Raw genomic sequence first — 15,047 nt, 5'->3', positions numbered from 1 at the left:
AAGTATAGAACTAAGCATATAGATAATATATATATAGTTATATACATGTAACCCTAATTCAACATCTCTTGCTGAGCCAGCTTCGGGTCATTATACATATTACATATATTTATTTTGTATTAGTTAGTTAGTTATGTTGTGGCGTGGTGCAGGACTACGACGACGACAGCTACAGCTACAACTATATATATTTATTTGTGTATTTTGTTTTCCGCGGTAATCAGTAACATAGATCTGCGATGGAATCTAAGAGGGGGATGGATGGATGGATGGATGGGTTGAGATTTAATGTGTGGAGTAAAAATGGTATATAGAAAGAAGTATGGCTATATATTATACATATAATGTACATAATAATAATAAAGCTTCGCCCCTCCCAAAAAACGCCCGTAGGTTTTTTTTTTTTTTTTTTTTACAAAATATATGGACCTCAATATATTAACCGGGGATGGGGTTGTAGGGGTAGGGTCCACAGAAGTGCAGAAAAGAGCTCAGCCCAGAAGACTAGCATCGTTATCATCGCCTAGAGGAGGTCCAAGATCAATTCCGGGTACGCCCATTTCTCCAGCGACAGAGAGAAGTCGATCTTCTACCTGGTTGGCATTGGTAGTAGATGCCCGGCCCATGACTATTCGTAGGAGATCAGTCATGATTTCCAATTGATAGGCCTGTTTCTCTTGAGAATCCAGGCTTTCGAGATGGAGACCACGGGCTTGGAGGGTAGCTGCCTTTTGTTCACTGAGAAGTTCGACTAGGCGTTGGATCTGGGAGATGTTCTCTTTGCTCTTTGGAGTAGATGAAAGACGGCGAAGACGGCGTTTGGGAGTGTCTGCGGGAACTCCGGCGAGACGCGCGACCTGTAGGATGATTAAGCGGGCGGTGGCCTCATCAGGGGAGAATCCAAAGGTGGTTCTCATCGACGAGAGTGCCACTAGGGTCCCTGGTAGATCTTTGGACAGGCAGAAGCACCGGATAATTTGGTCGTAGAGATCCTTCGAAAACTCCTCCCGGGCGGTGGCTTTCCCTCGTGATGAAAGTTGGGAGTACCAGCGCATCATCTCCGCGTACAGATCACGAACAGGGGGGAAGTCTGCAAGGAATGCCGTGCGGCTACGGTCATACTGGAGTTTTCCGCAATCCCAGAGACAGGCAAATGTCTCCAGGTCGGGCTGGACGGAAACAGACATGGCTCTGAACTTGGACCATAAGGCGTTGATGTTCTGTTTGCGTAGCTCCGCGTAAAGGAGGTGATTCATGAAGTAGGAGTTTGGTTGTATGCGCGCACCTTCGAGGCTCTTGACCAGGTGTTCAATTTTGTCTTCTTCGCTTCTACGTGTAAAGTGAAGCAGTAGAATTGAAAAGGTCTCGATATTTGCAGGTGGCATTGGTCGTTGCATGAATTTGGGTATCCGAGTACGAGCTGTGTCTTGGCTCTCAAGCAATGTAGAAGGCATTCCTTGTGGCTGAGTTTGCATTACGACCCGGTCAATTCGCTGTGTGATCATCGCCCATCCCAAACGTTCAGCCTTTTCTCGGGAAGATGTGCTCCCTACTCGAAGCCAACCAGCGATTAAACCATTGAGATGTTTCGGGTCTGGGTTCACACCTCGCTCGTACATCAGCTCAATGACCATGGCAGCGGAATCAATTTCACCCATTCCGATAAGCTTTTTCATCCAGCTGGCATAGAAGAACCTATTCTGAAATCGTCGAGGGAGAACCGTCAGAGTCGAAAGCGAGACCTTGTTAACTTCCTGTTCGGATACGCTAGATGCCTGCAGGTTCCCGACCAGCCCGACAGCAGCCTTGTAAAGAGCCGTTGAGTCGTTGGCCGGATCTTGACCGGTTATCATCATGTCTTTAAACACAGCAATAGCGAGGTTAAGTTTTCCTGCCTTGAGAAGGCCAATACTGACTTGGTCGTAATCGTCCATGGTCATCTCATTTTCATGTAAAGATTTCAGCTGTAAGTAGAGGGCCCATGCCTTCACTTCTGCCTCTTTCCCGGGCTGTCTACCCCAGGCAGTGATAACGGGAATAAGTATCCGGGGCTGTCGGGATTTATCATTTGCCAAAAACGCCAGTGCAATATCTTGAGCTCGCTGGGGATCATCTTCCGCAGCAAAAATCTGTACCCCGAGTCTCCAGTACTCTTCTAAGTCTTCTTTCCGCTGGGAGAGTCCTGCCTGATGCGTCTCCCATTGATCTAGCGCTTCCTTGGTCTTACCCGATCGCTGCAAGGATTGGATAAAGGAGAGAATTTTCGACGTTGAAAGCGGCTGACCAGTGGATATAGCATCCTCCGCAAGGATTTGTACATGAGCTGCGCCTGTTGCTGTCGAGACCCCTTTCTCCTGGGAGGCCCAGAGGAGATCCATAGCCTCATCAGGAATCGAGGTTAGAAATTGGGGGATGCTTTGCTTGCAGCGGCGATACCATTTCCACAAGTCATTCCTTGCCGGCTCGTTGGAGTTATCATTCGCAAATCGCTTTAGGCAAATGTTAAATTTGTCGACGTAAGGATTGGGCTCTGAATCCCCGAGTGTGACCTCATAAGGCTCTCGTACGGCGTGCTCGAGTGGGCCTTGATCATTCTTTCCAGTCTGCCAACCTTCTTCTTCCATTGCAAGGCCTTCAAATTCCTCCTTGAGCATGTCATCCAGCTCCTCATCAAAAATCTCATCTAGTTCAACTGTAGGCTCATCTTTGCCATGTTCGGCTTCATGTTTCCGGAGAGCTTCCAGTGCAATCGCCCTTTCCTTCTCCGGCAGACTTCTTATGAAAGGACTGTTGGGTCCATAGGGTCCCTCCTTCAAAAGCTGTAATTCCTGATCTAGCTTCGAAAGCTCGCGCTCAACATCCTCCTGGTCGGTGCGATCATCGGCTTCAGGATCAACCCTCCGCCTTTTCTTGCTTCCCGTAGTATCCTGCTCGTAAAATTTGATTTTGTCATTCGGTCCACCATAGTTAATCGAGCGTGGCGCTACGACGGAGAATGCCCGTGCGAGGGGAAGAGGCGAAATCGTCTTGCTGGAGCGGGCCACATGCTGATACCACCGAGCTCCTTGAACCACCGGGCGGAGCATGAAGTGAGAGTAATTATCGCATTGGACACATATAATAGCGACTGTAAATAGCACCGAAAGCGATTCCAAAGACGATGGAGGGCGGGGCGGAAGGTGAGACGGAGGCGTCGGTGGAAAAAAGATGGATTATGGATGGATGGAATTGATGCTCAAGATAATTCCCGATCTAGTCTAGTCCCGGCGGAGCTCTGCCGCGGATTTCAGGCATGCAACAAACATCCCCAAGAACGGTTTCCAGCTCTCCGCAGTCCTTCAATTATCGAATTTCCTACGCTTGCACGGTTGGCACGGTGGAGGGAAAATGGTCGCCGATCAAGTAGATACAGAGATTGGCGTGTCATCGGAGAATCTCTCCAACAACCATGTATGCCCGGCACTCGATTGGAATACCCCAGAAGTTGCTAACAAAATCAAGGGCGTCTATATTTACCGACCAGCAGACCTGGGAAAATCCCACGGCGAACGGCCTTCGAAACGGCGAAAGGTAGTTCAGGAGGTTAGGGGGCCATCAAAGGATCTATGTCCTTTCGTACCACTTTTGAACGGCGATGAAGTCGAAAAATCCGTCCAGCTGAGGTACCAAACATATCAGCAATTGTGGTCTGCTCAGGAGGCAAAGATCAAGGTTCGCACGGGATATTCCCTTGTCCTACAGTGGTTTTATGGATTCTGATACGCCTCTAGGAAGTCCTAGATGATGTTGATGCCGGGGTTCTAGAGAATGTTTCATCCTTCGTCAAGTCAACCTCCTCTGAGACGTAAGCCGAACTACACGACGCAAGCTCGAATGCACAAATCTAACGCAGTATAGATTCGGCGGTTGCATACCTGCGGCCCTTATTACTGTGGGATCCAATGTGTCCTCCCTAGCCAGACTGTTGGCCAGGCTCAATGACCAATTGAAATTGGCGGGAGAGGGGGTTGTAATCGTGTTAGAATCCGGCGACGCCCCTAACCTCAAGACAACGTTAAAGAATATCATTCGCGCTGCTATCATAAATACAGAGGGAAATGACGGCTATCAAAGTTTCCTGAATGATCGGGAGGTGAGCTGAGGAACTCAACTCCAGATTACGCCTTAATACTAAGACAACCTAGGGCCCAAGACTTCTCGGATACGATCTGGACCTGTTGGGAGACTATGTTACGAAGAAAGATATCAAAAATCTTGTTCTCGCTTTTCGAGATAGCGAAGCCTTTGATCCCGGAATTCTAACAGATCTCTTCTTCCTGCTCAGGTGAGTTACTTGCCGCAAGTATTGCCGGACAGTTGCTCATTGTGTAGCTCTTGGATAGATCGAATACCCTTCACTCTATTGTTTGGAATTTCGACATCTGTCGAGCTTTTTGAAGGGAGACTACCAAGATCAAGTGTTGCGCTGCTCAAAGGGAGATATTTTGAAATCCATGAAGCAAGTAATTGCGTCGATCGCATATACGAGAGGATACAGGCAGAAGATGGGAAATTCTGGTTGGGTCGGAATATTACCGGCATTTTGTTTGAGAAATCGAACGATTATTTCCAGACCCCAGAGTCTTTTGCTCGAACAGTGAAGGTAATTGTTGAACTTTTGTGCTACATCCATTGAAATTAACCAAATGACTAGTATGCTTATATGTCTCATTTTTTCGCCAACCCCCTCTCTGTTCTTCTTGCAAACGACTTCCCTTCAGAGCTACAGCAGCAAAGCAACCTCTGTGAGGCAATCCGAAATCTACCATCATTCCAAGAGTGGGTTGCTTTCTTCCTCCCCATCAATACCCCCGACATATCTAACGTGGCGTAGACACTGCGAAATTTTAATGGAAGAAGGCTCTACTAAGCTGGTGCGAAGCTTACTAGAGGATGATTCATTCCTATTTCAGCATACACTTCAGATTCTCAGATCTGGACAGCAATCGATGTGCGACATGTTTCAAGCCGTGAAATTTCTACATGTGCTCTTCGATGAGCTCAATGTGACGAAAAGGACGAATGTGTCTGAATTATGTATCCGCGCCTTGTCAGGAGAATTGCAAGATTCGCCCATGGTCGATGATATTCTCACGGCATTCAAACCGCTCGATTCTACCAAGGTTGGAGATTTGCTTACGCAAATTCCTGAATCGGTTTTGAAACGCCCGGAATTCCAGAAACTTCAAACAGACTTGACAGCTCTTACTCAGGCTCATAAGGGTCCAGAGCCCCTGCGCAGTGAATATGATAGTCAAAACTCTGTTATGGGCACAACTATTGTACAGCAACGAGTCAAACTCAACAAGGGAAAGGCAAAACTGCCCGAAGAGTGTATCAAATACACAAAAGTTATGGACCGTTTGCACGCTCTATTAAAGTCTTACTTCAGCGAAACCTTGCTGACGCCGCAGGAGCTCCCTATGCATGAAGTTTTCCTTCTTGATATGAGGAATCCTCTCAAGGAAATTTTCTCCCCGCGCCCCCGATTTGCGATTGAGCGGGCTTTATCAAACCCATTTGACTATTTGATGTCAACATCGCAGGCGGCGGAAGGTAAAATTTCCACAGCGCAGCCCGCGACAGCGATCTTGTATCAACTCTACCTTGAGTCAAGTGCGCTTGTGAATGTCCACGACCTCTGGCAAGCTTTCCGTGCTGTATTTGAAAGTGAACAAGGTGACAGTTGTGATGAACGAATGACCATGACATTATTCTATAGAGCGGTGTCTGAGCTCAGAGCACTTGGGATGCTCAAAACCAGCCGGAAAAAGGTGGATCACGCAGCAAAATCAGCGTGGATGGGACTGTGAAACCACATGTAACGTACATTAATACATTGGAAACAAAGATTGACATGATGAACATAAACAGCGAGAGGGTATCATAAACGCTCAAAGATGTAGTCAACACAACGATAACTGCCAGTCTTTGGGTAAATTCCCAAAAAAAAAAGCCCATCAGTCGGAAATAGGAAACTGTATGATGTCGTCGTTCCCAAGTGGACGTCTTCCGTCACTCAGTACCATTGCTTCCCTCCTGCGTCTCCTAACGGCCTGTTCCTCCGGGTTGCGATCTCGACGTCGTCGGCCAGGAATCCGTCTCGAGCCAGCAGTATCATCTCCATCAACCATCCACACGTCGCTTTCCTCCTCCTCATCATCGTTGTCATCACTAACATCGTCATGGTCATTCTCTTCTATCATACTACCCATCAAACCGTGTTTTCGAAGCTGTTTCGCGCCGTCCGGGTGTGACGAGAGTGTGGCAAAAATGGAACTCATTACTGCATCATCGGACCACCATGTCTTCATGAGGATCACGACATCCCGTCGTCGAGAGGGCTCGGTCAAGGCGCATGGAAACGGATAGTTAGAGAGCCATCGACTCACAACCCCAGCCTCTAGCGCAGCGGTAATATTTTCCGGAAGAAGTATGTTTAGTGTACTTAAAGCTTTCTTCTCCCCAAACGGTCGCGTTTTTGGGAAGATCGGCGAGATTGTGTCGGAGGTCTCTTCAACATGTTCATCTAGAAAATTGCAAAGACAGTCGACAAGGGCAATGTATGTGGAGAGATCTTTCAATCGGGAGCACACGGAAGTCCGAGATACTGCTCTGAATCAGTGAATTCGTCCAAAGGGTTACAGCACTGTGGTTATGCAGATGACGTACGAGCCCGGTTGGATACTAAAAAGTACATTGCGGTGAGCGCCTTGCCACGTCGCTCTGGATTCTTGCTGGCTAGATCACTCAGAAGAAAATCCCGGGTGTCGCCTTTTGTAGATCTCTCGGCGATTATGCGCAACGCACTTTCAAATGTCAGCTTCTCGTCGCACCAGTCGATAGCTTAGTTGGGATCCGTACGCAGAACGAAGATCGTAGCTTGTGCTGTTGGAGAGTTTCAACAATGTATCTAGTTTCAGGGCTGGGCATGATTAGATTCTGGCCACAAATATCTGCAAGGAATGGGCGCGAACCATCTTCTGTGCCCTCACTGATCATCTTATCGTCCTTCTCAACATTTTTAATCTCCGTCAACTCGTTCACGCGGCGAAGGTCGGTAGTAATCCCGCGCACAGCGAATAATAGCGAGGCACCTAGTTAAGTCAACATCTGTCCAGTCATGGCCGTTATCGTAATCTTATCGACGTACCTAGACACAGCCATAGTAACCTATCACTCATATGAGACGCCATCGTTCTAGCCTACTATCAAAACATGAATGTCGTCAAAAGGAAGCGGAGCTCAAAAGCGGCGTGGATGTATCGGCAGAATACCAAGGCGGTGGGTCGAATTTTTTTTTTTCCCGCAGCCAAAAATTTCGGTGGAGATTTAAAGCCAAAAAGCTATCTTCACCTCGAAGTCAACCACGCAAAAATGCCCCCATCGCAGCTGAAGCAGCTCAAGGCTTCTCTTCGCGATAGCGGGGTGCTTGGTCCCCAGAAGTCCAAGAAACAAAAGCGCCAAAATGCGAAGACTGGTGCCAATGGGCAGAATCGAGCCCAGCGCGATGCCGCTCTGAAGGCTATTCGAGATCGATTCAATCCATTCGAAATTAGGACAACGTCTCGGCCCAAATTCGATGTAACCACTCGAGATGGGGGCTCTAACTCAAATGTTGGCAGACCTGGGGTCACCAGATCGCTTGGTGAACAGAAGGTGCGTTCGTTTTGCGATTTTCACTTCTTGCAGGCCAGATAACTGACGTTTTTTGCGTTACAGAGACGCCAAACTTTGTTGCACGAGATGGATCGGAAGAACAAAGTCGGTGGTATTCTCGATCGCCGATTTGGTGAGGATGATCCAACCATGACACCGGAGGAGAGAGCTGCGGAACGATTTGCCAGGGCCAGTCAAAAGAAGCTGCGAAAGGAGTCAATGTTCAACTTAGAAGAGGAGGATGATGAAGAGTTCCAGCTTACTCATATGGGTGAATCTTTATCATTTGGAGGCGATGATTTCCAAGAAGGCGAGCTGGACGCTGCGGAGGATATGTCCGACTCCGAGATGCCTCGGAAAAGGAAGCGAATAATCAACGATGATGGCGAGATGGAAGATGTCGACTCGGAAGATGATGAAGAACTGCCGGAACGCAAGAAATCAAAGAACGAAGTTATGAAGGAACTCATTGCAAAATCGAAGTTCCACAAACTCGAGCGTCAGAAGGCCAAGGAGGATGATGATGATCTCCGCGAGGAGCTAGACAAAGGACTTCCTGATCTGTTTGATATGCTCAGAACCATAAAACCACCTCCAAACCCTGAACCGGCAAAGGATGACCTAGCTTCAATGAACCCTGAGCGCGCTGCTCTCTTGGAAGGAAAATCGGAAGTCGACACTGAGAAGGAATACGACCAACGTTTAAAGCAACTGACCTTCGACAAGCGTTCCGCGCCCACGGATCGTACTAAGACGGAAGAAGAAAAGGCAGAGGAGGAAGTGAAACGGCTTAAGGCTCTTGAAGAGGCGCGAATTCGCAGAATGCGTGGTGAGGATTTGAGTGAGGAAGAACCAGAGGCAGCTGAAGAAGAGGACGAAGCCGACCCCTGGGACGAAGAATCACTCCCAGATGATGCAAAGGAATTTGGGTTTGAACACTCTACGAGTCACACCACATCCCGGCCCGATGGTGTTGAGGATGAGGACGACTTCATCATCGAGGACGATCTCGTTGAGACCAGATCAGATGTGAGCCTTTCTTTCGACGAGAGTGAAGAGGAAGACGAGTCCGCCAAAGAGTCTGAAGAGGAGGATGAGGAGGAGGATGAGCTCATCAACGACCTAGCTATCCCAGGAGACAACTCTGGTGATGGATCCAATGCGCCCAACGGTGCAAAGGACGCTCAAGGGTTGGCATACACATATCCCTGTCCCGGAAGCCATGATGAATTCCTCGAAGTGATTAAGGATGTTCCCATAGGAGATCTCCCTACAGTCATCCAGCGAATTCGAGCTCTGCATCATCCTCGTCTCCACAGCGATAACAAGGCAAAGCTTGGTCGCTTTGCTAGGATCCTCATTCAGCATGTCGCCTACATGGTTGAACAGCCCGAGCATCCGCCGTTTGCGATTGTGGAGAACACCCTCCGCCACATTCACTCCTTAGCCAAGAGCCATGCTGAAAGTGTATCATTGGAGTTCCGGGCTCAGCTACGCGAAATCGCTACCGAACGCCCACTCAACCTCCGTCCCAGAGATCTCATCATCCTAACGGGAGTTGCAGCTATTTTCCCGACATCTGATCATTTCCATGCCATCGCAACACCAGCACACCTGTGTCTTGCACGGTATCTCGGACAGGGCCCTGTGAACAGTCTCATGGACCTCACAACGGGGACGTATGCGGCCAGCCTGTGTCTCCAGTATCAGACAGCCTCGAAACGGTACCTGCCCGAATTCATCAACTACGTCCTCAACGCCCTGTACATCCTCAGCCCAGAAGAACCCCGCAAGGACGTAGGATACTTCCCTCTCCGCCTGCCCACGGAGCCTCTCCGACTCAAGCCCTCGAAATCAATCCCCCACCGCCAACTCCGATTCTGGGACATCTCCCCCGAAACATCCAACCAGCACACAGCTCACGAGGAACTCAAACTCTCCCTCATCAGCACACTCGCCTCCCTCGTAGCCAGCGCCTCGGACGTGTGGGCCAGCAAATCCGCCTTCACGGAAGTCTTCGAACCCGCCCAGAAAGCCCTCCAGCAGGTCATGCGCTCCTGCGGCACCAAAGTCCCCCCAAAGGCGCGCGATACCATCCAAATCGCCCTCGACAAACTCGACTCGCACCTTTGCCAGGCCCGTCGGTCCCGTCGACCACTCCTCCTACACCACCACCGCCCGCTGGCGATCAAAGCGGCCATCCCCAAGTTCGAGGACACCTTCAACCCAGACAAACACTACGACCCCAACCGCGACCGCGCAGAGCTCAACCGTCTCAAGGCCGAGTACAAGCGGGAGCACAAGGGCGCGATGCGCGAGCTCCGCAAGGACGCCAACTTCATGGCGCGCGAGCAGCTGCGCGAGAAGAAGGAGCGCGACGCAGAGTACGAGCGCAAGTACAAGCGACTTGTGGCGGAGGTGCAGAACGAGGAGGGTCGCGAGGCGAATGCTTACGAGAGAGAGAAACGGTTGCGGCAGGGAAAGCGATAGTTTTTTCTTTCCTTTTTTTTTTTTTTTTTTTTTCTCTCCTTCTCCTCCTCCTCCTCCTCTTCTTCTTCTATATCTCTTGTGTGTGCCTTGGGTTTTGGGGCAAGCAAAACCTGGATTTGGGGCTGGTATTGGCAGGGTATTATTATTATTATTATTATTTCTTTATCGGGCTGGATGGAAGTATGTCGTTTTACTTGTGTATATACTTAACGACGAAGACCGAATTAAAAGTTGCCCATTTATTTTATTTTCATTTCGACATTGACTTGTGTAGTAGTAGTAGTAGTAGGAGTATGTACCGGTACCTTGACCCTAAATATACCAAGTATATATATATGATAGATCTATACATCAAGTCCTCCTTCCTTCCCTCCCTAGCATCCAATTTATATATATGCAGGGGAAAGAAAGTAAAATCACTGCTTGATATCCACCCCAATCCCAATCAAATAATCACATCTCTCCCTCTGCTCAACAGGAACACTCTCCATCCTGGTTTCCCCCGTGCGAAGGAAGATTCTCTTTCCAGTTCCCCCACTCTCGCTCGCAGCGCTGGTGGTGGCGGCGGTGGCGCCCGAAGAATCACCATTCCAGCTCTCCCACACCGGAGATCCCGGGGATCGGTAGGTATTGGGATCAAAGCTGCGAATAAAGCTCGTCCAGTAAGCCTGCACAACCGGGACGATGGCAGCGTTCGTGGTGAAATACGACGACGGCACGGAATTCGAAACGTACTGGGGCCCCCAGATTGCGGCTGTTTCGGCGACATGGTACACGCCTACGCCGGAGGCTTCGTCCATGGGATCCTGCACGGCGTAGTGGTAGTTCCAGGATTTCGATGCGGAGCTTGAGGCGGCAGCGTAGATAGAGGACATGGCGATTCCGGGACAGGTGTAGCGCATGTCGCCGTAGGCGTTGCTTGTCGGGCGCCAGTAGGGCGCGGAGTCCGGGAAGGAGACTGTTTGGTTTGGTTGGAGGTAAAGGGCGTTAATATGGGCGAGGTGGGACAGTTGCAGGGCGGGGAACTGGGCTTGGAGGAATGTGTCTGCTTGTGCGGGGGAGGAGATGTTCGCTGGAACGAAACGCGTTCCTTCGTTTGTAACGTCGCCGAAGATCACGGGGAGGTTTTTGAGGAACCGGCCGTCTTCGAAGAGGCGGTAGGTGTAATCTGGGACTAGGTCTTCGTCGAGGACGGGGGCGTAGAAGTACAGTGGTGCTTGTTGGGCCCCGGGGAGGGACGTGGCAATGTTGGATTGCTGCAGGGTGTTGATGTCGAGACTGCGCAGACACGCGAGGGTATCTGGGGAGCTGGTGCAGCCGGTGCGGATGACGAGGTTGTTGTACGCGAATTGACTCTCCTCGACGGTCAACATGGTTGCGAAACTTTGCGATTCGGCGGCGGCAGCGTGGAAGAGGCCGTCGTCACGGCCGCCGTATGCAGACAGTAAAAGAGTGACAGATGCTGCGCCTGCGCTGGCGCCTCCTATGACGACGTGATTGGGGTCTCCGCCGAACTTGGTAGTATATTAGCTGGGATCTGAAACCCCCTGGAGGGAGGTTTGAGGGGAGTTTTACATTGCTGATGTATTCCTGGACCCATTTGAGAACCTGGATCTGGTCCTTTAGACCGTTATTCAGGCTACCGTCTTTAGAGACCTCCGCGCCGGAGAGGAATCCGTACGGTCCAACACGGTAGTTGAAGTTGACGACGACAATACCCATATTGGCGGCTTGGATCAGGCCTGTCCCGTTGTAATAAGCATTGCCGTTGCTATTGAAACCACCCCCCTGGATGAAAACAAAGACAGGGAGTAGCTTCGACGAAGAGCCTCTGAATCCAGCGGGGGCATAGACATCAAGATAGAGACAATCTTCAGACGTATTGCTTGGAATCGGGTATTCCCCGGTTGGAATACATAGAGGGCCATGCTATATCATGTTAGCCCTTGACCCTTCTACTCCGCAACTAACTTCGATCTTCAACGCTGATCTGTTATCATATCAAACCCTACCTCAGATGCATCTTGAATTCCTTCGATATCCTCCGGATCCTGCGGTGCAGCAAACCGCAACGGCCCCAGCGGAGGTTCCGCGTAACGCACACCTAGCCATTGTGCAACACCATTCGATAGAGCCTGTCCGCTATATCGGGCGTATCCTAGGTCTACCACGACTTGCCTTGCGGACGCTACGGCAAAAAGGGCAATGAGCAGGGTTAACCGCTCAAGCATCCTTCTGACCATTCTGATCATGCAATAAGAATAGAATAGAACAAGCACCAGAGAGAAGTAGGTGTGAGTAAACAGAACAGCCCCCCTTCCGGGCAGTCAGGGAACGGTGCCCCCCCCCCCCAACACTTAAGTACAGCCCAAACTCACAGCACCGGAAGAGCAGGGCTCTAAGATCCAGACATGGCCTCGCGAGAGGGGGGGGGGGGAACAAAAAACCGGCCCTTGTTTTTGATGCGACATTCCGAACAAAAAAGAGGAGAAGGGGCCAGATGCAGGCTCTCCCCACATGTCGGTATGTATCTGTACCTATTAAGGGAGGGACTAGGTTAAATTCAAATAAAGAAAGACAGCGAAATTAACAAGGATCAGCCGGATATTCGATTCCATATAGTAGAGGTCCGGTAGAGGTCCAAATCGAATGGAGAGCGCCCATATTCGTCAGGATCAACTAGACGCTATCGAAGCCACATCGCTCTGATCAGCAATAATTAAGGTAGGTGAGTCTCGATATTGCTCTGCAGATTTCTCCTGGCCTGGCATTATCTCTATGTAGACTCGTAGAGTAATGTGTAGTGGTATGATGCATTGCATTATCATCCCCTGTCGCATCGTGGGAGGAATACATAGGGGAAATGAGAGAAACGGGACGGAATTCCCCGGCGCAGGACCTAAGCAAGGATGATTGATATAATAGGTATAGTAAGAGTAAGTATACTCCGTACAAGAAAGTGCAAGATGAACAGAAGTAACATTTCGAGTATGGTTCTTAAGACTCCGGAAAAGGAAAAACGGCTCTCCAGAATCCTCAACTAACTACGTACATACTGCAACGATACTGGTGGATTCTCTCCTCCGTCTCCGTTTTTCTTTCTTTCTTTCTTCTTTCTAGATTGCAATCAATGTACGGGGTTTCTTCGGGATGATCAAAGCGGCATCTACTTTTGATTCCCGACCAAATCTTTCATCAACCTCCTACCAACCAAGGTCCAGGTAGAATGAGAATGGCTCCTTATCCCCGCGACCCCGCACCAAAAAATCCCATAGAGGGGATAAAACATGACGGTGACGATGATGATGATGATGATGATGATGACTACATGTCCATGGTAATCGAAGAGCCGCAACAGAAGGAAACATTCACGCAGAAGAAACGTCGACTACAACGAGAGGTGAGCTCTTCTTCTTCTTCTTCTTCTTCTTCTTCTTCTTCTTTTTTTTACAAAACACATCGCGAAAATACACCAATAACACCTACCTAATCTCACCTTTCATATACTAATCCAGGCCGAAGCTCGCGCCAAAGTCCCCTCGAAAGCTGAACGCGCCGCCCAAGAAGCCGCCCGTCGCGATGTCGCTCTCGCTACCAGCACCCTGGACCCCTCGAACAAGGGGTTTCAGATGATGGCTAAGCTCGGGTTTAAACCAGGCCAGAGTCTCGGAAAGCCGGTCACACCTCCGACTCCATTGGCGTGTTCGTCGACGGCGAAAGAGAGTTCTATAACTGGGGCTTCTGACGACAACCGTCAACAAGAAGGGGAAGTCGGAAGTGGGAATGAAAGTGGAGAGAATGGGCGGCCACCACGCACCGAACCCCTGAATCTCGTGTTTAAGGAAGATCGAGGCGGTATCGGGTTAGAGAGCGAGCGGAAGCGCAGATTCAAAGAGGAAGTCGAGGATGCGGTCAAGAAGGTTAAGCAGGACGAAGGGGATTATCGGGATCGCGTGAGGATGGAGCGAGAGACCCGGCGAACAGAGGCGCAGATACACGGGGCACAGAGGGTGGCGGAGAGATTAGATGCTGAAGCGGAAGGGAGGTCTGATGAACCCTCCACTTTTCGTGAGAAGAAGAAGACGACGAATGAAGAAGAAGAAGAAGAAGAAGAAGAAAACGAGCCGCGCAAAACAAAAGGGAAAGTGAAAGTAAGGCCAACATTACAAATACCTGTTCTCTACCGCGGCCTGGTGCGCGAACGGGAAGAAAAAGAACGCAATCTCCAAACACGACATATGCTACAAACCTCCCTTCCATCGTCATTCTTCCCTAGTCCGCGCTTACCGGGATACGACGACGCGACACTAGAGCAAGAAGACCGGGAAGCGCTTGGCGGCGGACGCGAACTCTCGAGTATTCTCGAGCAAGAATTGGAAGAAGACGAAGACCCGGAGCTGGACGAGTTCAATGCTCTTGAGCCGACGGAGCGGTTGAAACAGTTGGTGCAGTACCTCCGGGAGAAACACCAGTATTGTTTCTGGTGCAAGTATCGATATGAATCAGCGGCGATGGAAGGATGTCCTGGAGAGACGGAGGAAGACCACGATTGATGGTCCTTGACTTTGACTACAAATGAGGGTTATCGTATCTATGTACATTCATCTTGCATTGCCATTCGGAGTTTGGCTTCGAGGACGGGAAATAACATCAGGGTTATAATCAGTCAATTAATTGGCCATGACAAGTTCGAGCCAAATCATGGTGATCGTTCAGAAGATCTGGGGTATATTATATTATGGTCATACTATCTACTACACTCAACATCAGAAATTATGGGTCCACCGTCAATCTAGAAAGATGACTGCGCGGGCATCAAGTTGATAACAATCAAAGGAGGTACTTACCCCCATAACCAA

At 49.7% G+C, this 15,047-nt stretch overlaps 6 protein-coding genes across 6 annotated transcripts; 3 read left to right on the top strand and 3 right to left on the bottom strand.

Annotated features, from left to right (window-relative positions):
* Positions 1–370: 370 nt before the first annotated feature.
* P175DRAFT_0448177 (pentatricopeptide repeat protein) lies at positions 371–3,191 on the bottom strand. The gene has a single exon (XM_040894408.1). It carries the CDS (start codon positions 3,084–3,086, stop codon positions 492–494), a length of 2,595 nt encoding a protein of 864 aa, XP_040755202.1. The 5' UTR covers positions 3,087–3,191; the 3' UTR covers positions 371–491.
* Positions 3,192–3,336: 145 nt separating this feature from the next.
* P175DRAFT_0468712 (putative origin recognition complex subunit 3) lies at positions 3,337–5,914 on the top strand. The gene is made up of 8 exons (XM_040894979.1): positions 3,337–3,450; positions 3,502–3,711; positions 3,771–3,844; positions 3,898–4,132; positions 4,185–4,324; positions 4,372–4,642; positions 4,694–4,818; positions 4,874–5,914. Exons 1-8 carry the CDS (start codon positions 3,388–3,390, stop codon positions 5,850–5,852), a joined length of 2,097 nt encoding a protein of 698 aa, XP_040755201.1. The 5' UTR covers positions 3,337–3,387; the 3' UTR covers positions 5,853–5,914.
* Positions 5,915–5,994: 80 nt separating this feature from the next.
* P175DRAFT_0512949 (uncharacterized protein) lies at positions 5,995–7,244 on the bottom strand. Its single transcript, XM_040898720.1, has 6 exons — positions 7,193–7,244; positions 7,017–7,136; positions 6,904–6,964; positions 6,712–6,848; positions 6,219–6,649; positions 5,995–6,191 (listed from the first exon to the last, which is right to left on the bottom strand). The coding sequence occupies exons 1-6, from the start codon at positions 7,233–7,235 to the stop codon at positions 6,000–6,002; spliced, it is 984 nt and encodes a 327-aa protein (XP_040755200.1). The 5' UTR covers positions 7,236–7,244; the 3' UTR covers positions 5,995–5,999.
* Positions 7,245–7,413: 169 nt separating this feature from the next.
* Positions 7,414–10,188, top strand: P175DRAFT_0468706 (snoRNA-binding rRNA-processing protein NOP14; the record flags this gene model as incomplete). Its single annotated transcript, XM_040894978.1, has 2 exons — positions 7,414–7,698; positions 7,762–10,188. 2 exons carry the CDS (start codon positions 7,417–7,419, stop codon positions 10,186–10,188), a joined length of 2,709 nt encoding a protein of 902 aa, XP_040755199.1.
* Positions 10,189–10,421: 233 nt separating this feature from the next.
* Positions 10,422–12,591, bottom strand: P175DRAFT_0496936 (putative triacylglycerol lipase). The gene is made up of 3 exons (XM_040896167.1): positions 12,201–12,591; positions 11,764–12,117; positions 10,422–11,702 (listed from the first exon to the last, which is right to left on the bottom strand). The coding sequence occupies exons 1-3, from the start codon at positions 12,429–12,431 to the stop codon at positions 10,605–10,607; spliced, it is 1,683 nt and encodes a 560-aa protein (XP_040755198.1). The 5' UTR covers positions 12,432–12,591; the 3' UTR covers positions 10,422–10,604.
* Positions 12,592–13,098: 507 nt separating this feature from the next.
* On the top strand, positions 13,099–14,741 carry P175DRAFT_0468702 (putative G-patch domain protein; the record flags this gene model as incomplete). Its single annotated transcript, XM_040894977.1, has 3 exons — positions 13,099–13,588; positions 13,704–13,888; positions 13,967–14,741. Exons 1-3 carry the CDS (start codon positions 13,415–13,417, stop codon positions 14,739–14,741), a joined length of 1,134 nt encoding a protein of 377 aa, XP_040755197.1. The 5' UTR covers positions 13,099–13,414.
* Positions 14,742–15,047: the final 306 nt, after the last annotated feature.

This window comes from Aspergillus ochraceoroseus, assembly GCF_002846915.1.
Source record: "Aspergillus ochraceoroseus IBT 24754 chromosome Unknown P175scaffold_1, whole genome shotgun sequence".
Lineage (NCBI taxonomy): Eukaryota > Fungi > Ascomycota > Eurotiomycetes > Eurotiales > Aspergillaceae > Aspergillus > Aspergillus ochraceoroseus.
The sequence above is the reverse complement of the archived record's forward strand: the minus strand, read 5'-3'. Positions and strand labels throughout refer to the sequence as shown.